This window comes from Euwallacea fornicatus, chromosome 16 (genome assembly GCF_040115645.1).
Source record: "Euwallacea fornicatus isolate EFF26 chromosome 16, ASM4011564v1, whole genome shotgun sequence".
NCBI classification, from domain to species: domain Eukaryota; kingdom Metazoa; phylum Arthropoda; class Insecta; order Coleoptera; family Curculionidae; genus Euwallacea; species Euwallacea fornicatus.
In genome coordinates this window covers 1,526,114-1,547,772 of record NC_089556.1, presented here as the reverse complement: position 1 = coordinate 1,547,772, position 21,659 = coordinate 1,526,114, and the positions used below count along the sequence as shown (strand labels likewise).

The window sequence follows — 21,659 nt, the reverse complement described above, 5'->3', positions numbered from 1 at the left end:
GGCGGATTTCCCGACAGCACGTGGGCACATAAGGCCCTCGGTGCCAAGTCTATATTCCTGAAAACAAATGTTCTAATCCTTTATAAAAAAAATGGTTGATGTGACGAAGATATACAGATAGAGGAAATAGTTGAACAGTTCTTAGGAAAATCCCCCTGTAACATTGAAATTTTTTTCTGACTCTTGCTCCTCTCTAGACAATAGTAGAGGTGAGATCTGAAGTAAGTGGTCGAGTGGCCAAGAAGATGGTGGAGATGAAAGGAGGTGGAGGAAAGTGTGGGAAATCTATATTACATAATATTGAGGGGGTGTAAAGAGTTAAGAAATTTAAGGCACATGCCCGGTATATTTTCCAATTCAGTGCTTTTCATAGTTTGTGACAGTACAGTTACATTTCGCATTGCCGGTTGGTTGCTTCGAAATAAAACACACATCGAAACAATAAAATGCAGCTATGTATTCCATTAATTTGCGTATAGATGCATGAAGGCTACCATCAACCATTAAAAAGTTGAAAAAGTGTGCTCTTCACCACACGATGGAAGATCTGTCTATGACAAAATACGATGTTATTGTCATAATAAGCAAACATTCACAATTATGAAGTAAGACAAAGTTACTATTAAGTCATTCTCGCCAGCTGCCTTGAAGCAACACATAAAGCAACTTATCGGTTCATTAACAATGTTGCTTTAACAGTAACTATATGATTAACCATTCCGCACGGTCGTTCCGGCAGGTTGCAATGGAGGATGATAACAGGAGTAATTAACATGTTTTGCAGAGTTAATTTGTTATAATTTGCAACCTTAAGTTCTCGGCAATATGTGATCGAAATTAAAAGAAACGCTCATGTGCGTTAAAGTAAGTCATCGTTAAGATACGCGCGACCACCGTTTCTGGTCTTCGCCACGTACTTTCTTTATGGAATTATGTGGTAATAGAACTGTTTTCATTCATGCAATTAAACAATAAATAATTATGCAATCTATAAGTGAAGGAATTAACTATAGTTTGTTTCACTAGTTGCAATTATTTTTATCTTGTATCAACCTCAATGATTGCATGAGGCAGGCGCATCTGTTGAGCAATTGCTTTTTTATCACTTTCGACATTTGCAATAAAAATTTGAAACTCTGTACAAAAAGCTTTTTCGGGCTTACTTAATTCCGTGTCTCATGGTATTTTCGAAGATACGCGTCAGATGTGTTGCCTAAAACGCATATATTACCTGGATTTATTGCTGAAAATTACATAATTGTAACGGACAACCAAACAGCAATTCCTTGATTCATGATTGCTGTGAAAGTTTCCTAACAAACAAAAAAATATCCATCTACTTGTTATTTATTTATCCATTTATTTTGCTTCATCTCCAACGTGTACGATAACAGAGGATTTTCAGATAGGCTAAAAGCTCACCCTTAGGGTCAGCGTTACGGAATATTTATTTAAATCTGATGCAGATCAACATTCCTACGGCTTTTGAAGAGAACGTTCTCCAAGATGGCTCTAAAGGGTTTCGTGTAGCACATAATATCAGGTAAAGCGAGGGAGACTATTGTTGGCTGAGAAAAACGAGGAGGATGGTGCAAGTCGTCCATCACTCCGGAGGACTGAGTAGTTTCCGTCAGCAGAGCCATCAGTTATCTGGAAAGCTTTGGATCAACATCTATATGGAAAAATATTTGGATGACTCTTTCACGCAGAACTTGGATCATAAGATCGAAGAAGCGCCTTCATGTTGGGAACTGTAGTGAACGGGGGCAGATTCTAGCAGTGGTCCTTTATTTGTTTGTAAATGTTCGCCAGGTTTGAATCCATAATTTGCACCACGGACTAACTGAAATTAAGCCGAGAGAGATGCTTCTAAGGTTCACGAGAGGAATCTTGGAATGTCTTAGAAAAGTTTACGAGATCCGGGACGCTTCAGTCCTCCAGAGAAGTGACCTAATTTGACCGATTTGTGGTTTGGCATCATCGGCAACCAGGAGTCTCTCAGGAATACGAGCTTTCCCGGCGCCTCAGCTCATCCAGATTGAGTAAATATTTTTTAATTTAACTGGCCCAACATCTTTATTACATTTTACAAGAGGACCAGTAGACTCCTAAGTCTATCTGACAGAGGCCCCAAAACGTCCCAAAAGAATGGAATTTTGATTGTGATGGATTCGCAAAATTGCCGTTCTCCAGGAGGGGTAACGTTCTCTCAAACCCGTGTAGAAGACCCCAACTGGGCGTTTTTTGGGTTGTTTGAGACCACTGTCCAAATCCTAATAAAGTACGACAGGGCTGAGCGATTGGCGAGCGGAACACACTCCTCACTATGAATTGTAGACTTATTATCTATCTGCTGTTTGGGGTAGCTTTAGCGGCTCCCCCGCTGACACTCTTATCATATCATGAAATTTATTTACCACACCCCAAATTTAGGCCTTGTCTGCTCTTCTCAGGGATTAATTTCTGCCCCATGGCTTTTTTGGGTTCAAATTATTTCGCCCCATGACTTTTCGACTTTATGAAGCTCATTAAAAGGGGATTCTCGCATTGCTATTGAAAGGGGTTTTCCTCGATTGTCAGTGGTGAGAGTTGCTCGTGAGAAGTCAGCTACTTTTGGATGGACGAGGGCCGCGCGAGGGATGCACACCTGCGGCCGGATTATTGCCCTTACGCCCAAAAGTAGACCGACCAGTTCCGGACATCGCCGGATCTCTGATTTTTTTTTATTATTGAATTATTTTTTTAGTAGGTTGGTGACGTACTCAAATCATTCCCCGTGTAAATACAAAGTTTCCCTCCGCGCATCTCATAGGTTCTCTCATAAATCCGTCCAACACGAAACGTTGGTAAAAGACTTAATTACCAGCTTGGTGTTTAAGAGATACCCATTATTCGGCTCGTTTGCGTAAAATTCAAGATTCCTAAGTGAGGACAATCGATTAGAGGTAAAGTTTGGTAGAAACCAAATTGAAACCTAATCAATACACTGTCACAAAATAGCCCGAAGGACCATTAATCATAGATAATCCAATTAACAACAAAGGCGAGACAAATAGCGCAAATGCCATTTATCGTCACTTCGTATAAAAGCGCGTAAGCCGAGTGCGTAACACCCAATTCCACGTATGTACCCCCATGGGCAGCACCTCAGTGGCACCCCGTCGATTGTAACTTGTCCCTTCTTTTTTTGTGGTACCACCGATAGTCAATTCTTCGCGTCGTCCGTGCAGACACGCATATTGAATATACATTTTAAATGCGGCGGTTCTTGCCGGCGTCGGTGAAGAGTGAAATGAAACGCGAATTTTGCAATCTGAAGAACTCTTGTTGGTCGGTTGTACACGCGTGGAATCCCGAAAAATAAGTCCGAGGACGTTTGAAGTAAAAAGTGGTACCGTGCGCGTGACTGCTGGTGCCTTTTGTGAACCCAGTGCCATGGGGTTCAATTCTAGGACCATGAGACTTGCGGGACTTTGCGTAAGTACCTCAACTCGAGAATCACAGAGGGAGCGAGAGGGAGATAGGGGGGGAGAGGGATGGATGTTTCTACGAAGGTTCTCCTTTATCAATCGATTTGGTACATCCATTTGGAGAAAAATTGCAAAAAAGTCATTCCTAGGAAAAGGTCCTGCAACTCAGCCATTGCTGCGCGAAACGTTTTAGGATCTGATGCCGTGTAATTCTGACGAAATAATCTGAATGAATGCATGCAGGGACTTACGGGTTGTTGCATATTCGATAGGAACGTTTGAGGATCTTTTGAACTCTAAGGGACGCAAGATCAGTGAAATTGAAGCATAAATGCAAAATTTATTGCCCATTTAGAGCGTTTTTTTTCACTGTTGAAGGTAGCCCGAATGCGCCCGGGGATATCCAGGAAAAATCGAGCGATTCGTAAATCGTAGAAAAATCGTATGAAAATGAATCTAAAACGTTGTCAGGTGGTGTTTTTCTTATAAGGTATTTATAAGAAAATATTTTTGTTTTATAGGCGGCAAGGAATTTTCTCAGATTTTTCGATGAATTTTTGTTTGGGAAATTGCAGCACGAGGCCACAAGATGTAGGAGAATTTTTTTTTTCAGATAAAGAACCTCTTTCTGGAACGTTCTCTGGAAGCAATTTCAAATTTTTTCCGGGTGTGAATTTACAAGTTTCCTTGAGCTGGCAGTTATCTCCAAATCAAAGTTACGTGAAAATTACTTCTTCAAGCTGTTTCTGGAGATCTAATCATCGTCTAGGCCCTCAATTGCACCTAAAGGAAAAATATCTTCTTTTGTAACCTGTAATCTTCCGTATTGGAAAAAATGTGGAAACGGATTTTCCCCAGCGAATAGTTCTTATAATATCTGAAAGGAGCGAAGTCCCACATTCGCTTTTCTGCGAATATCTCTGGAACTCTTCGAATATTTTCAAAAATTTAAGTGGATTTTAAATGATGATTAAGTTGCGCATAATTGCGCCAAACTAATTGATGATGTGTCTCTTATTATTTAGAAGATGCCCACAAATGTGAAAGGCCCGGTATAGAGAAAAAAAATTGGTAAAAAATTATTGTGTTCTTCGTGATCTTCGGGGAAGACTACGAGAATTTCATTGTCTTGTACCAACCCTCATTGTCCTTGGTTTAAACGTAAACAGTGATTGTCCTGAATATAAACCAGTTTTGGTTTTTGCCAATAATATCGAAGCAAATCTGATAAAAACTGCCATGAGGAAGTAGATTAATTTTACGAAATATGGACTGTGAAACCATTTTACATAAATTTTTGCAAATTTTAAAAACATCCCAAATGTTTATTAATTTAGCCGTAAGACTGAGTATCCTTCGTAGTTGGGAAACGGCATGCTTTGTGCCACAAGTGGGATTCGAGGGGATGGCCGCAGCGAAGTCTCGTAATAGGATACGAGTTTCAAAAACTAGTGCAACTCGCGACAGAATCATACATAAACCCTAATGCATCTTATACATGGTGTTTCTTACTTTTGCCGCTTACTCGCTTTATACTGTGTTAGTCCCTTTTGTCCCTTTTCCTTTCCAATTTCTCGAAACCAAGAATCACCAGGGTGCTAAAGATAATCGTAAAATTGTTACAGGAAATGCGGGATGGCTGAAACAGTCTATAGGACGCCTCAAGCAGTCTACATATGATTTTTTAAAATTTTAACTTTTTTTCCTTCATTAATTTAATCTTCAGTGAAAATGCAGGAATTCAATAGGGCGTTGATGAGGAAAAATCTGCAAATACGAAATATTCTGCATTTCGAGTGATGGGAGAAATCTGGCACTAAGACTCATAATACGTACTAAGTGTCTCACACATACTTAATTCCATTTTTATGGGATGAGTGGTTTCCAATCTATTTACCGAAATTTTTCTCAAGACCGGAAATTTGAACGCATGTTCATTGTCTCATCAATACCTATGAAATTGGTAGGCACTTTTCACACTTCGAAGCAGAATTTATTGACCAACTGACCTCAATATTCCGTAACTTTTTTCCAATTTTACTAACCTCGCATCTCTTATCGTTTCCGAAATCCCCGTACTAGATTCCCACACACTGTTAAAGCTTTCATGTGTTAATATGTTAATAGATGCAATATGGTAATTACCAAAGCTCTGTTAGTTCCTCTGACGCTCTGCTCCGCCTGTGATTGGGCACTTTTTAAGCCATCGAGTTTTTGCCTCAGTCAACTTTCAAGAAATGAGAGGTGCCCCCGGGGATTTTCTGAAAGGTTTATCTGAAAGAAAAAGTTTAAGGGCAAATTCGGTCGAGTGAAAAGTGGCCCGATTTTATCCGTTTTCGGGTCTTGATTATCTTTCAGGAAATTTGGAAATTTTCCTATTTAGCTTAAAACGAAAATACGATTAAGGGGTTTCTGGAAACGCGGAAGAAGTCATGTTTGCTATTCGGCGGGGCCCGCTCCTGCTACCTCCCCGGTCTTACACTTTTCAGTCAGCGAGCAGAATTCGTTAAAAAGCAATCAGGGGCGTGCTCATCGAATCTCTACCAGCTTAATTGAAAAGAAACATTTCGCCGAAATTTATTTTTAAAATTCGATTCCCACACACGTTCATTCAATTTTCGTTTCTCACAAAAGTTGCATCGGCTGGAAACGAACAGGGTGTTCCAAATAGCGTTTCATGTAGCGCCAACATGCTCTTTACCTTAAGAGTGGCAACCAGGCCCGGCCTTAGCGAGACTGGCGCCTTGTGTGAAATTTTCAATCGCCCCCCTTCCCTTTACCGCGCGAAAAACTGTCGACCAGGAAAGGCCACAGCCTCGGGCCGTTGCCCAATCGCGTCCCGCATAAGGCCGGTACTGTATGCAGTTTGTCAAATTTTGAGAAAGACCTGTGTTTCTCATAACCGAACTGCCTTGATCGACTATCAACATTTCTTGGCAGTCATCATGTGGCGTCATGTACTCAAAGGTATCTCGCCCATGAAGTAATAGCTGATTACGTAACATCTCGCCTATTGTAATAGAAATATATCGACTTTCCCAAATGCATTTCTTACCATTATTTATCCACTTTTGCAATATTTTTATCAGTAAATTTTCTCATTTGCATAATTACACGGGACAAGTACCAATTTGTAGCCGCGGTGTTTGCAACATGTTTCAATTCGCTACTTGCATAACTTAAAAGCATTTGATAACTAGAAAAATACACCATATTTCTTTCTCAACGTTGTACATATATTCGGTAAATGGAAATTAATTGCTGTTGCGGGCATGTGACTCGATAAAACCTTGTTGGCAATCATCAGATAAGCCATCACATTTCTAATGACATTTTAAAACAAGCAAATCTCCATCCATGATATTATCGTCTTCTTCTATTATCACGTTCACCGATTCACCGATTCACCGAACTTAACGTGGAAACTATGCAGAAGGAAAAAATGTGACCTCCATTGCTCGTATACCTCCGATTTTCTGCCTATTAAACCACTACTCATTATCGCCTCTCCACACGGATAGCTGGGGCTACCTAAGGAGGAGGGGGGGCGGCAGCGATTTGTCCAATACGGGGTACAACATGTCTCATCATGGAGACATTTCTGGGGGCGATAATGCAAATTGATACCAAAACGATACTAGGCCCATGGCCAAAATCACATAATTTTCGGTATGCAGGGTGGCAGAGCTCCACGTAGTTTAAAAGGCATTTTCAGCACTTTTTGCAACTTCGTTTTCAGTTGTTTCTACTTGAAGAAATTCGATTAAATCTACTTCAGAGAATTGATAACCGAGAGCGGTAATTATTATTTCTTTACTCCCTTGACATTCCTAGTTTTCGTCTATAGGTATTTTTGCAAATTCCGCCAAAACGGCGAAAGATGCGAAAACGCGAGGAGTTGGAGGATCCAAGGAGGAATTTAAATTTGATATCCGAACTGACCCAGCGCGCCCTAAAGAATATTCAGAACATAAAATAGGGCACGGCCCAAAAAACATTACACCCTGTATGTGGTCACTGACGATTTCCGCATTTTGCCGCAGAGCGTGTTGAAGAAAATAGGGGTGCGAAATTTTGAAAATCGAACTCAAGGTAAATGCGAAGAAAACGCTAAATATGAGCAAAAATTGCGCATTTCCCACCCTGTATATCGGAAATAGCGTGCATTTGACCGTGAGTCTATTAACGTCTTTCATCATTTTGCAGATCGCACTCTGTCCCCTGGAAATATCTCCATGATGATAATACGTTACACCCTGTGTAAAATAGCAACGCTGTTAGGCAGCTACGATCGAACGTTACAGGGTAGTCACCGACTAGTTTCGTGGTTAATTTGCTAATTTTGGAAGGCCTCAGGAAGGGTCATGTACATGCAGGGCCGGCCTTAGCAAGTCTGGCGTCCTGGGCGAAACTTTTAGTTATCTTACTGTCTCCTGTGCACATGCAATTCCTCGAGGGTACAGCTCATGTTGAGGGAGATCGTATTTGTAGTGTGGAGCAAGACTTTTCCTATTGGTCGCGAGCATCACGAGAAAGATGCCATAACTAAAAACCGGGAGAAAATGGGGAGTTAAGGGGCAGAACTCTTAAGCATTCGACTTCAGTTTGTGGCAGAGAATTCACTGAATTTCGCCGATTTTCAATTAGCTAACAGATTCAATTTAAGCACTTATTCAGCCCTCCCCTAGACTTCATGGACATGCTCTCAACTGGAAAAGGCTTGGTTTTCTTAAAAGAGCATTTTAGCATGCCTAAGCAATTAACCGTAATAGAGCCATTAAAGGTGTCGAGCTGTTTTCTAAAGTAATTACCTGATTTATTACTCTTACCAGATAAGTTGTATTAGGCTGGGAAATGTCGATTTAGTGTTGGACAATCTCTGGGTAATTAAACACCGTGTAAGGCACGATAATTAATTTAAATTTGCGAGGTAATAATAATTAATTGATGCCTGCATACAAATGCGAATATCCGCGACTCTTCATTCAAAGCTGACGATATGGAAACGCATGAGAATTATGGCTGAGTAAGAGAGGGGGAACCGGGCGAACGATCCCAGGAAACCGGCTATCAAAATGACCATATTGGCTTACCTGACCGAAACGTTTCATTGGGGGTAACAATTCGGTTTTGAACTAAAGAGCCTTTTTTCCCGAGAAAACTCGTCGAAAAGACACCCGACGTGTTGTCCTGGTGACCGGGTGCCGTGGGATTCCGCTCCAGCGCCCATCCACTCAAGCCCTTGGGAGTTCCCGTTCAAGTCCGCGACGACCCGGAACTGTCCCTCAGGGAGAAAAAACTCGGAGTCGGGAAGGCCCGAATTTGGTAATTCCGTTTTAGTAGAGTGGTATGGCACGGTGGTAGAATTAGGCATTTTGAATCCGTCCTCTCCTTCTCTTTGACCATTGCAGAAGTGGCATTGCTGTATCGGTCCCATTTAATTTTGCTTTCCTCCAAGGGGTTCCGGTATTAGCGCGTTCACTCATCAGGTTAGTTCTTCTTTTTGGTGATCAAAGTCCTGACCTGGAACACGCAGTGTTCCGCATGTTTTCTTGCCCACTCCTCAGATAAGGCATTTAGGCTCTGTTTTCACTGTTCGTGAACGGCCTGAAGTTTCCATGACCGCTAAGTGACCGCCTGCGGGTACGGCAAGTCCAGATTTGTAAGTCCGGGATTGATTTGTCAGTCCGATCGCCCCTGCCTTCAAAACTCGCCCATCGTTCCTGCCATTAACGAATGGTCGTTGGGATACCCGCTCTCCCATTCGCCTTCGCTGCTTGTGGAAGAAACCTCTCCTCTTCCTGGAGACACATGGGGGAAGGTGTTCGGCAATTCCTGCGCTGCTTCGATGACCGGACGATGGCTTGTGACCCGCAACGGGGCTATTCTTTGTGCCTTCAGCTTCATATGTGCGTACTCCTTGGACCTTATCATCCATTCCCGTATTGGGGCGAAGGAGAGGAGCGTTGGGTATATCACTCCGCGGAGGAGCTGCCTCTTTTGGGTGAATCGAACCTCGATCCCTGGGGATTGGTCTAGATTCTTCACATTTCTGCTGCGCATGCCCTTAGGTGCTACAGGAGAGAGGTACCTGGGAATGACCTTTGATACATCGCCATTATGGAATACCCACGTGGCCTATACGGCATTGCTTTATCTCTTCCACAGCGGAAGGCGTTTCCTCATGGGCGTGCACCAACACGTAAAATCCCGGGGGTGAGCCTGCCGGCCAGCTCTGGCTTCACCTTGCGGTCGTCGGATTATTAACCAGGAGCTATATAGGGTGTCTCTAAAAGATCTGGACAGAATTTCATCCCGGGTTTTTCAGGCGAAAACGTGATGATTTAACCTAAGTTATCTTAGTCCAGAAGTGATTTTCAAAATATAAGAAATCACAGTGAAGATTGAAAGAGGGAAAAGTTCGTGCGAAATGTTGCGTCGGGGAGTTTTTCGGGGGCGGAAAATCAGAATCGCATTTTTGATGCACACTGCAGAGGGCGCCAGGTGAACTCTCTTTAAAGGGGCGTAACTTTTTTTATCGCCCCGTGTAAAATACATTTATGACTAAATTTGTGCTTTCCTACATGTTTCATGGAAAAAGGTATGTCGGCACAAGTTCCTACAGGCATTCCTTCCTCAGATTTTTGAAATTTAATGTTCGCCGCGTGTCTTGAATAATAATTTTAAGCTGCATATTTATTCGCGCATTGCAACAACATAAATAATATCAAAAACCGGTAGTCAGGGAAAACCATGAAAATTGAAAAAAGTGATGGGAATTGACGATTAATCGAACGTTTTGGTTTTTTTCGTTTCAGCTGTATAATACGGATCTTAAGGTTATTTTTTAACACATGCAGCTAATTGTAAACTTCGGATATCTCAAGAAGGAATGCCCGTAGCGACTTGCACTAGGATGCTTTTTTTCGCGAAACACGTAGAAAAACACAAATTTGGTTACGAATTAATTTTATACGAGGCGATAAAAAAGTTGTGCCGCTCTCGAGAGAAGTGACCTGCGCATTGACGAAGTCCTCTGCTATGCGCAGGGAAAATGTAACGGATGCCGATTTTTCGCCCCGAAACATCCCCCGATGCGACATTTCGGTCAGATAGTAGCATTACAGAAAAAGTAACTAGTTTTCTTCCCTTATTTAATCTTCACTTGACGTTCTACATTTGGAAAACCGTTTCGACTAAGGAAAATTGGGTTAGATCGTTACGTATTCGCCTCAGAAATCTGCAGTTGAATTTCGCCCAGACCTTTTAGAAACACCCCGTATATCGAGGAACGTCGGCTTGAAAATCGCATTGAATCCGCCACCAAATAGGAGACACTAGAGCAAAACGATACTTTTTCCTATACAATAACTCTCCATCATTCATCTAACGCCTATACACGCAACAGTCACCTTTGGCAATCATTAATCAGAGAGAAAAATGTAGGGCCCCTTATTGACCAATCATCTCTTGCAAATCAATTACATCGAAAGATATATTGAATTACGCAACAATCCTTCGGTGAAACAATGGTATTTTGATCTTAAGCAGATGCTAATTGAGGTTTTATTTAGTAAGTAGGTCTAGAATTGGTTCCCTGTCTAGACCTAAACTGGGGTCACTTGTGCTTTGCTAATGAGATTGTGTTGTTATGGGGACAGAAGATCGTGGGGTCTTCAAAAAAAATCTTTGCTAATTGATGTTATGCAATGGAGTTACTTACGCGTATAATGTGAGTATTTGAATGGCACTATCTGAAGAACTTCTTTGGAAAAGTGAAAAAACTAGGTGATCTCGTTATCAAACCATTATTACTTAACGGAGCGGTCGAGAACAATCTGCTACCACATGAACGTAATACCTCATAAAATGCAAATCATTGTCATGTCTCTAACTTGTAATGGTCTATATGTAAATAACGTGCAAGTGTGGCAATAGCTTTCTTCAAACACCTTGAAACCTTGTAACATGAAGGTGTAAAATGCTCGGATTTCACGTAAGTGTATTTCCACCGTTGGAGTTCGATTCAAAGACTTGTGCAGACCAATTTCCCAGATGCATGTTCCTGAACCGTTCCATTCCCTTCTAGAAATGTCGTCGGTATACAAGAGAAGGTGACCAAGTCCATCATTAGTGGTTTTGAATTATTAATATTTAAATAATTCGCTTATGATTATAAAATCAATTAATGCACATCGGATTAGTTTATAATGATTTTTATGAATAACATATTTTCTAGAGTATGTATTCAAAATTACAAAATATTATCCTTAAAATAAACTCTATTAACTAGTTTCAAAGTATTGATCTTCATCACTGTGTTCCTCTCGTGAGGGTTCTGGACCTTTGTCAATGAGGGAGTTGTCACGTGGTAAGTTTGAGTACCAACCATGGTATTCGACCCGAATTCCCTCAGTGCGACAAAGCATAATTAAGTTGTTTTTCTTCTTAAACTTGTTTTTTTTTTAATTTTGCTGGGTTCACCTCTCTTTTTAACTTTTACATTAAACATTTTATACCCTTCATCATAGTTCTATCGGAACATTATAAAATTTTATCTCTCTCTTTCGTCTCTTAATTGTTTGATTTTCAGCCCCTCTAATTTTTCTCCCCCTTCATCTCAACATGTATTTTGTAGTATACATGCACTGAGTCCTTTCAGGTCAATAAAGTCAATCGAGTCCGATACACATAAAAATACTCAAATACTTATACTAAAAGGACTTGGTCAGTATGAAATTTGAAATTATAAGCATTTTTATAAAATTTCTAGAGTTGTTCATTTTTCCCTGGTAAATAACACTGAGCTTAAGGTGTCTGGGCATTACAAACTAAAAAATGTAAAATTTTGGTCTTGGTCACCTCCTCTCGTATACCGACGATATCTTGATACATAGGGCGTGGCAAATGCCATGTGGCCGCTTTAAATCGGTGAGAGATGCGAAGTTGGTTAAATAGAAAAAAGAGTTATTTTGGAGAGAAAACAAAATTTAACGTTTAGTCTTTGAGATATTGAATAAAACATAAAATTCGCCCCAACATTAGTGTTAAATCTGAACTTACCTCAAATAACCTCTTTTCCTAGGGATGTTGCGGAAATGAGTTGGTGCACTCCAGCTTGTTCGTAGTAGGATCTTGTTCAGTCTGGTAGTCTGGGGCTCACTCACAGACTATTGCCGAATATCCAATAAAACCCTTTTTCCTCTCTTCACCAAGTCGTTCACCCGAAACTGCCGTCAAGCATTTTTTCGAGTGGGAGGCGACCATAGAATTACTCCCTCTCCTTGTTCCTTTCGAACTCTCGACTTTCTTCTCATTATGCTCACTATCATATGCTGCGCATGACCTCTCACGCTTCCTTAGATCTTCGGAGCAGATGCGATACATCCCCCTCGGTGACCTCTTCTCTACATTTCTCCATCCCTACACCCCTCCATCACAATTGTCATAATGGAGAACAGTGCGCCAAACTCTCCACCGAATTAGCCTGTCCAGTCTGTCTTCTTTTTTATTTTATGGAGGTGCGTCCCAATAGTGCCCCGTGATAAGTAATAATATAATAAAAGATAAAATAAATATAAATAAATAAAATTAATGTAGGTAAGGAAGTAGTTCATCTCCATTCACTTGGGAAGCTTCCATTCGGCCGTGACGATTCCTCATTTCGACTCGACCTCTTCGGGCATTGTTCCATCAACTCTTCTCGGTAGGCCGCTTTCTTCTCGTTCGTTTTTCCATACCTCTTTGTTTTTTCCGTTGTTTGGAGATCTACCCGCGGGGGCCCCCAATCGTCTCAACAACAACAGTGGGGCACACAGTTACTGTTGCTCTCGGATTTAGGCCTTGCAAAGGCTGCCTCAAGCAACCTGCAACTAAAACATACAAGTCCATCTGCGCACCACTGTTAGACTGGCGGCACATACTGGGGGTAAATGAAACTAAATAACAAATACGACAAATTGAACAGATTCGATTAATACCGATCGCACGAATGAGGTGCCCAATTAATTACTATACGAACGCGTGCAAATGCGAAGGAAACTTGAAAGACTGGGAAGACGGTCGTCGCAACTATACCATCCTGCACCCTACATGCGCGACAAGACGAGCATCCGCTCTCCAGGTAGAATACGCGGACATTTTTATTAATTTTTATGGCAAAAACTGCAAGTCTAGTCAGGGTTCGTTTAATACTGCAACGTTTAAATTTGCCGCATTCTATAAGGGGAATAGATCACTTCTCGGTAGTAATGTTCGAGGCCCGAATACCACTATCGTCATCATTTTTTTAAATACCGGCCTGGATTTTTTAGCCTGAAAATCGATTCCATTTAATCTGTCCCTCAGCTATCTAGCAGAAGCACGTGTTATTAGTAAAAAATTTACGATTTAACCGTATTTAACCTTTTAAACCGTGCCAAGCCTCAAGTCAAATCAAAAAGGCTTAAAAAAATGGCAACCCTTCACCAACTGAACCGATTTCGTGTACCTTCCTGCGTCGGAGCTGTCACTAATGCCACGTGGCGTTTGAATCACCCTGTAGTACAAATCAAAAGAGATTCATCAGTAATTTGTAGCTGCTAGGCAAGACACCAAACCGGATTTACATAATTACGAATTCTTCGCTGCTCTTTCTGTCGACAGTAGAAAGTACCTTACCCGTGATCGTGAAAAGATTGAATAACTATTAGTTTACGTTAATTTAGATTTCGTCTTATAATAATGAAATCAGTCGCTTTATGGCCTTATAATAGCTTTTTTCCACCTGAGAAAAAAACATAATGTTCAAAAGTAATAGACGAGTCAAGAAAAGAACGCTTCTTGGCCGTGTTGAACGTATAATTTTACTTTCTATGTATCATTAATTCATGACGTGCCCACCTGATTTCATTTATGTAATCGTAATGCCTAATGTTTATTATAATTCAACATTGCTGACACATTTTTTGTTCATCGTACATTCGGTTTAGGTTCATTGTTTTTGGTTCAATCCCCGACGTTATGTCACCAGGACATCGTCATCGGTCCAAATGGAAAAACTCGAGTTCAGGAGACAACCCTGAAATGTCCATGCAGTGGGGAGCACTGGAGAAGTAAATGTTAAAATATAAAGAAACGGCAATTTCCTCTATTTTTCCGAGTTCGGAGCCTCAGTACGTCAACACCTAGCAGGTACCCAATTTAGGTGATAATCTATACGTGGATATGAAGGGGAACCAATTTTCAGTAAAATTATGATTGTGCGGATCCCTTTTTCGGTGTTTTTGGGCAATTTTTCAAAAATCTTTGGTTGAAACCTCCCTTCCCGACGTCGGCCTCTCAGAACGCAACTTTTCAGGGTGAAATCGCGTTAATAATTTGTGTGGGTAGACATAAAAGACAAAGTATACTAATTTCCAGAAAAACACAGTGGCATAGATTGTTTCTCAGTAAGTTAGGTAGGCCTGGATAAACTTTCCTTGAAACATCTCCATTTTCACCTCAGAGTTGGTAGAACTCGCGCGCCTCTGTCTATCAGTATCAAAGGGGTTGGTCAGCAATTTATGTGGATATAAAAATAAAGTGGACACTCAAAATTAGCAACTTTTCAGGATTAAAAAGGCCTTAAGTATTTCAGGAAAATCACTGAAATTTCCTGATATCAGATTACCAGTTACCGCTTCGCGCCAGTCCAATATGGCGATTTACATAGAAATAATGATAGAAATTGATTAATTTTGAGCAAAAACCTGTGGTGTCGCAAAACCTTTCTTCTACGAGTCTTTTCGAAAATAATTTCCTTCAGATATCGCCTATCCGATTTCGGGGTTGCCTTGCGCCACTGTTTAGCGAGATATCAAATTCGTAATTTCGACGTAAAGGGATAGATGAGGCAATTTTCAAAATCAAAATTGCGACTGCGCAGTGGGTCGAAACTTCACAAAAAAGTCGCACAAGAAATGTTCGTCTCTATGCTCCTGATTCTTGAATGGTGATTTGGGAGTTCAACAAATATACTACTTAAATGAGGGGGCATACCAGGCAGTGCAGCTAAGAAAACTATTGTAGATAGATTTCTCTAAAATATCTGTTCCTTTTTTTAACGAAACAGATCATTAATGACGACGTGATAGGCACACAAAGACTGTTGAAAATATATTAAATTTTAGAAATGTCGTACTTGAGACCCACTAATGAATCTCATTTTGCCCAATTCATACCATCCAGTCTCAACTATTAAAAACTAGTTAACATGCTAATCGATCATTATTGAATGACACAAGCAACAACCTGAATAGAAATGGAAGTCGTCCTGCAGTACAACTGTGAGTGGGACAAGAAATCTGCCAGGTGTAACAAAGAACAATCTTAATAACAGCAAATAAAAAATATATAAATAACTGTTGTCATTGCTATATAATTTTAATTGGTGATCAAGAGCAATCAGTATTGTTTTTGTCTTTTTGATACCTGATCTGCCAGGCTCCTCCCAACTTTTTTCATTAGTAAACCAGGATCTAGTTAATAAAATTCACAGCGAGATATGTATCGATGCAAATCTGATTTAGCCACGGGTCATTAATTTTTACTACACTATTGATATGATTTATAAGGTTAAAAAAGAACGACCACTTATCACCGACTGAAAGGAAATAATATCCGGAATGGCAGCGAAATTTCATTGATTTGTCATTGGCTCAGATAGACAGTCAAGGAAAATGTGACTCAAGATTTGCGTGAAGGGGAAATAACTGCTAAAAAAAATCCAAATTCGACCAGGCAACAAGACATTGACAAAATGGCGACTGCACTAATCACACCCGACCAGACATGTGTCCTGAGATAACCGACTCGCACGAGACTTATCTCCTCGGGATAACGGCGTCTCAGGTTCCCACCCTAAGGGAAAAGAAGAACTTCCACTATCCAACAAAATCTACGACCGTGAAAAAAAAAACATATTACCTCCAACATTACCAGCGATATGAGTCCGATCGCTGGGTTCGAGAGACCGCGAAGCTCGCCAGATGGGGGGCGTTTGTGACCAGGAAGTACTCGAAGGCCCATAGAGATTTCCGCTAGATCTTGGAAAGAACGGCGATCGGGGCCAGATATTTGCCAATAAATTTTTCAGTTAGGCAGTGGCAGTCTCTACCAACAACCTCTTCCCGTGCCGCATCGAAGAACGCGGGACTATAACCAGCGACCATAACGAAGCGAGAGAAAACCATCCGTGATAAATTATGATATGCGACCCACTTCAAAATGTAATGTCCATCTAATTTGTCAGGTCAGATAAATGCCGTGGACATGCATGCTCTGATGGCATAATGTAAGGACCATTAAGCGCCTAGCCACCTTTCTCGATTGTTCAATAGTTTCTTAGAATTGAATCGTGCGGCAATAAGGAAGAAATAATCTCTATGTACTATTGATGATCATGTTTCTTCTTTTCGTTCTACCTTCTTAGCCTGCCACCATCCGAGATCCGTTGCTGGTCTACTTCCTAATATAGCGATCTCTCTCCCATCGGTGACCTTTCCGGATCGAAATATCATAATCAGATAATGTGTTAACGATCACCTTTATTTTATAAATTATTAGTGTAATTTCGAAAGGACCTTTTACTTTCTTTCAGACTAGTTGTAGAAATCTGCGTAGATTAGATTAAAATTATACGAACCACCTGAAAGAAAATTCAGTAGGTGATTAATGTGAGAGCAGAAACTACTCTTCAATAAACTATTGTTATGTTATATAATTTGTGACTTTTGTGGGAAATATGTGCGTGGCAAAACCGGTAGTACCTCACCACCGGTACCGGTTTCGTTACTATTATTATTAATTTCATATACCGCCAAGGAATGCTAATTACTTTGACAAGGGAGAGACAGAACAAGAATGAAAAAATTAGTTCACTATTACGAGTCCATTAACATAATAATAATAATAATAAATCTCGTAAAGTGGGTGCTTTAATGAGTGTTTTAATATTCATTACCTGAGCAAGGTTTCTACCGATAAATCGTTCAAAGAATTCTTGGCTTTTTAATTCATGTTCTTGTCAGGTAAATGTGTAACATGCGACTCGACATCAGGGACGTGTTTATGAAATAAATGATATCACATTTTTTAAGTTTAATTACGTTCTTTTGACGTGACATGGTACACGACTCCTCCCACGCCATTGAAATGATATATTTGTCCGCAGCTCCATAATAACATTACAACACACCTGTTCACAAACACATGATAAGATCTCTTATTAACCCTAACAAAAGCAGAAGTGCCACGGACAGTGAATGATGGCTTCATCATTCACCATCGGTCACCCATCATTCACCATATATGACAAAACAAAGATCCAAATTTGTAGTGAGCCCCTGTCTTTCGAGCTCATTAACCGCTCCTCAGTCAAGGCAAGCTCAGAAGAGCAGGAAGGGACGATTTAGGATCATAACAACGACTAGTTCGTTTAACCTGCCAAAGAAGTCGTAATAGCTCGATCGTGACTTAAAAATTCCTCGGGAGAAAGTCACTCTGATCTAGCGTGGTCTGCAGATGTCGGGTCTTCAGATTGTGCACATTCCTCTTCCTGAACTGAGCGCTGATCTTCCCCATATAACTGAACATCTACGGTGAAGTTATTTATTTCATTAATCTCTGAGGAAAAGTCGTTAACAATGGCATTTCTGGGCACCTTCAGATACATCTGCCCGATCGGCGGATTAAACACCAGAGAGTGCTAGATCATAAGCGTTTAATTTCGACACTTGTGCAATCGTGATCAAGGAATCACGATTTTAGTCGATCGTGAATCGTGATTTCTTTGGTACGTTAAAAGAACGGATATTATTGTGATCAGAGAATCCTCCATCTTTTCCTCTCTAATATAGAAATGTTCAATGATCGCGAAAGGACTTTAACTGCTGATGAGGATCTTTATTTCCTCGTAGATTGATCAGGGCTTCCAAAAGATCGAAGAAGCGTAATTTTTGTATCATAATGGATATTTTCATTTGCAATCGTAAGTCCAAAGAAAGCGGCTCAGGTCGTACAATGTTCGAACTTAAGTATTGATGGGAGACTCGTCGTTTTTGATGTCTCTAGACTGCTTCCGATGTTTCTGACATGGGGCCTTCCACTGGCTAAACCTAAAATGTCTCAACTGAAGCTCGCGACTTTCCAATACCCTTGTGGCTCTAAGCAGAGAGGATCCCGCTAAGGGCCTCAAAGGCTGTTTCATCAACGACTTGAATGGATGCAAGTGGTCACTGGTTAGGGCAGGTGTAGTGAAGTGGCCAGAGAATTTTAGGAAATCCCCGAGCAAACTTCGAGTTTTCGCTGAACGGTCCGTGTCAGAGCGAATGCCATCCTCAAGCTTGAAATTTAAGATATTCATCACCTCAATGTTTTACCCCTGAAGAATTCACCCCTCAATATAAGAGGTAACAGTGATCAACTCTTCAGTAGAAAACCACTAGTGTAGCACAAGTATTGTAACTTCTAAGGAAAATCAAGGGCTACCCTTGTACCTATTTAAGTACTCACTCTCGTTGTACACTAAGAAAATTTTTCTTTCAGTTATGGTTAATCTTAAATTGGGTAAAAAAATCTGATTCAGTGTGCACTCCGGAATACGGCCCCAATCCGGCCTGCAAATTTATTCCCGCACCTCCCGGCAAAACCCCTCCCTGTGCCAGGCCTGGACTGACCTACTGCGAGCATCCAGAAAACTATCCGGGGTAAGTCTGTTGATTCGTCTCGACGACTCATTTCTATGTGCTCAAATGCCGCTATGCTTTCAGCGAAATCATTTTCCAGCTGATCCAGAAATGGCAGTTCGATCACAAAACTCTGATTATCGACGAGGCCAAGGAAGAGTTCAATACTGTGTACTTTCCACCTCCCAGTACTGTGTACGGCCCTCCTTCATTCGGACAGAACCATATACAGGGCAACGACGGAGGGTACCATTATCCTCAACCTATCTATATCCCGAAACCACCTCAATCATTTTCTGACCAAGGTAGATCTCCTTTAATTTGTTTCTGCACGTGTATTTCTAAATCTCCTTGTTGCTTAGGAGGATTCTATCTACCGCCGAAGCCGCTGCAGCCGGAATTGTCCCCTCATAATTTCTCTTTAGGATTCAACGGGTATCCGGACTACAACAAAGATGGGTCCTTTTTAACGTATAAATACACGAGCAACTTCCCGCAAAATGGAGGTTCTCAATATAATCCATTTCAGTCGCCCATTTTCGCGCCTCCCACCTACACTCACCTTAACGATATCTGGAAGAGGTAAGGATCGAGGATAGGTCCAGGGAATAATCGGTTAATTGGGGAAATGATCCAGAAACGAAAGACTGAAACGATCTCTACGGCACAAACGGGCGGTTCAGTTCGCCTCCAAGTACCCCAAAGCGCACTTATCCAATAGCACCGCCCTGTCCACGCATCTGAGGGCTAAGAGGCAGGCCACGATCACCGGTCAGACCCTTTGCAGGAGTCGGTCCAATTACATCATGCCAAGGGCTGCCCTGAACAGCAAAGGGAATTGGATGTACGTCGTGAACATGCCAGAAACGAACCAGCAGTACACTCAGTTGGTCAAAAGCGAAATGTGCGCGTAAGTTTTTCACTTCTGAAGCGATTTCAAGTTAATTGGTTAATGGTATAGAGACACTAACTGCAATGGTTTGTGCCAACTGCCTCAAGGGTATTCGTCGCGGTGTGAGCAGAAATATGTCCAGAAGAGGCTCATCGCTTTGGAGGGGAGCGGGAGCGATTTGTACAGTGACATCTTCTGGTTTCCGAGTTGTTGTATATGCACAGTTTCTAATACATAGACTAATTTATTATCCAAATAGACAGAAATTTTCCGGAAGTTGGGCTAACCGAAGATGTAATCTTAAATGCACAATATCCGTTCTTGTGGCTAATTAATTGGTATAAAGTGCAAAAATGTCATGACCTATTTAACAACACTCATATAGGATTTCCTTATTTATTACTTAAAAGAATATTGTTTAACTCCTAAATCAAGATTTTTATTATGTTGCTTTCAAATTGCAGATTAAGTAGGTGAATGTTAACATTGAGAGCACTGTACATGATGCCATCTCTATGTTTTATATACGCGTTCGTTGTAAGTTTACTTACCTGTTACATTTTGTAGATAGTAAGTATCACTATAGTTGTGTTTAGACGTGTTGCGAATAGTACTTTGCTGTATGGTGATTGTTATTGGAGTGCTATATACAACGAAATATCATACGGTATTGCGTAGTTTTACTGGAGAAGACGGTTATTTGATAGGTGTACAAACAGAAACTGAGTATTTTGTGGAGAAATTAAGCTTCAGCACAAACATACCTAATGGAAATGTTAATAATCAAAACAATCTTCATCAGTATCCATGGCGTTTTGCTATTTATCGGGTGGAGAAATGATGCCCTCGCGATGGAACCTCAGCAGGTTCGAAGCAAGGTGCACTGCATCGCAAAACTAGCGCATAATTTAAAAAGTATTTATACATACACAATATTTATAAATTGCGTTAGTGATTTTAAATTATTGCTTCATGGTTCTTAAAACTTTTTCATAATTTCTTAACGTGTTTGTTTATACGATAGTAACAATTGTTTGCAAAATATACAAAATTGTTTCACTCAGTTTCATGTGAAATGCACCAGGCAGTAATAACAATAATTAAGTCTTGTAATTTGAACAAAATAATGCCTCATAATAGAGCATCAAATGATCAGATTTTCAGTAAAAAAGAAGGAACGCCAATGGTTTTTTTGCCATCGACCTTTTAGACTTTTTATTCAATTGCCAATAAATAAAATGATATTTACGTGGAAATATCGTATAGTTAAGGAATAAAAATAATATATTTTTTTGGCGCGCCGCGTATTCACTTAACCACGCCCCTTATTGGCTCCGTTAAGTTAAATTTACGGAAAATTAGTTATCCTTCGTTAAAAATCTTTTCTCTAAAATCATAAAGGCGAAAATGCGCAATAATGAATAATGCGCGTTAATTTTGCGGTGCAGTGTAATTGGCGAGCCGTCTTCGACCTTACAGAACCGCTGGTCAGCTAGGTGAGACTGCATTTACCCGAATAAGTGGAACTCGGGAGCAGCTAAGCCTGGAAAACGCGCCGCACGCCGGAGAATTTCCGAACCCGAAGATGAGCTC

General features: G+C 40.7%; 1 protein-coding gene across 1 annotated transcript; it reads left to right on the top strand.

Annotated features, from left to right (window-relative positions):
* Nucleotides 1-3,107: 3,107 nt before the first annotated feature.
* Nucleotides 3,108-20,947, top strand: LOC136344059 (protein spaetzle 5-like). Its single transcript, XM_066291135.1, has 6 exons — nucleotides 3,108-3,477; nucleotides 19,035-19,195; nucleotides 19,259-19,479; nucleotides 19,537-19,756; nucleotides 19,812-20,084; nucleotides 20,136-20,947. The coding sequence occupies exons 1-6, from the start codon at nucleotides 3,436-3,438 to the stop codon at nucleotides 20,302-20,304; spliced, it is 1,086 nt and encodes a 361-aa protein (XP_066147232.1). The 5' UTR covers nucleotides 3,108-3,435; the 3' UTR covers nucleotides 20,305-20,947.
* Nucleotides 20,948-21,659: the final 712 nt, after the last annotated feature.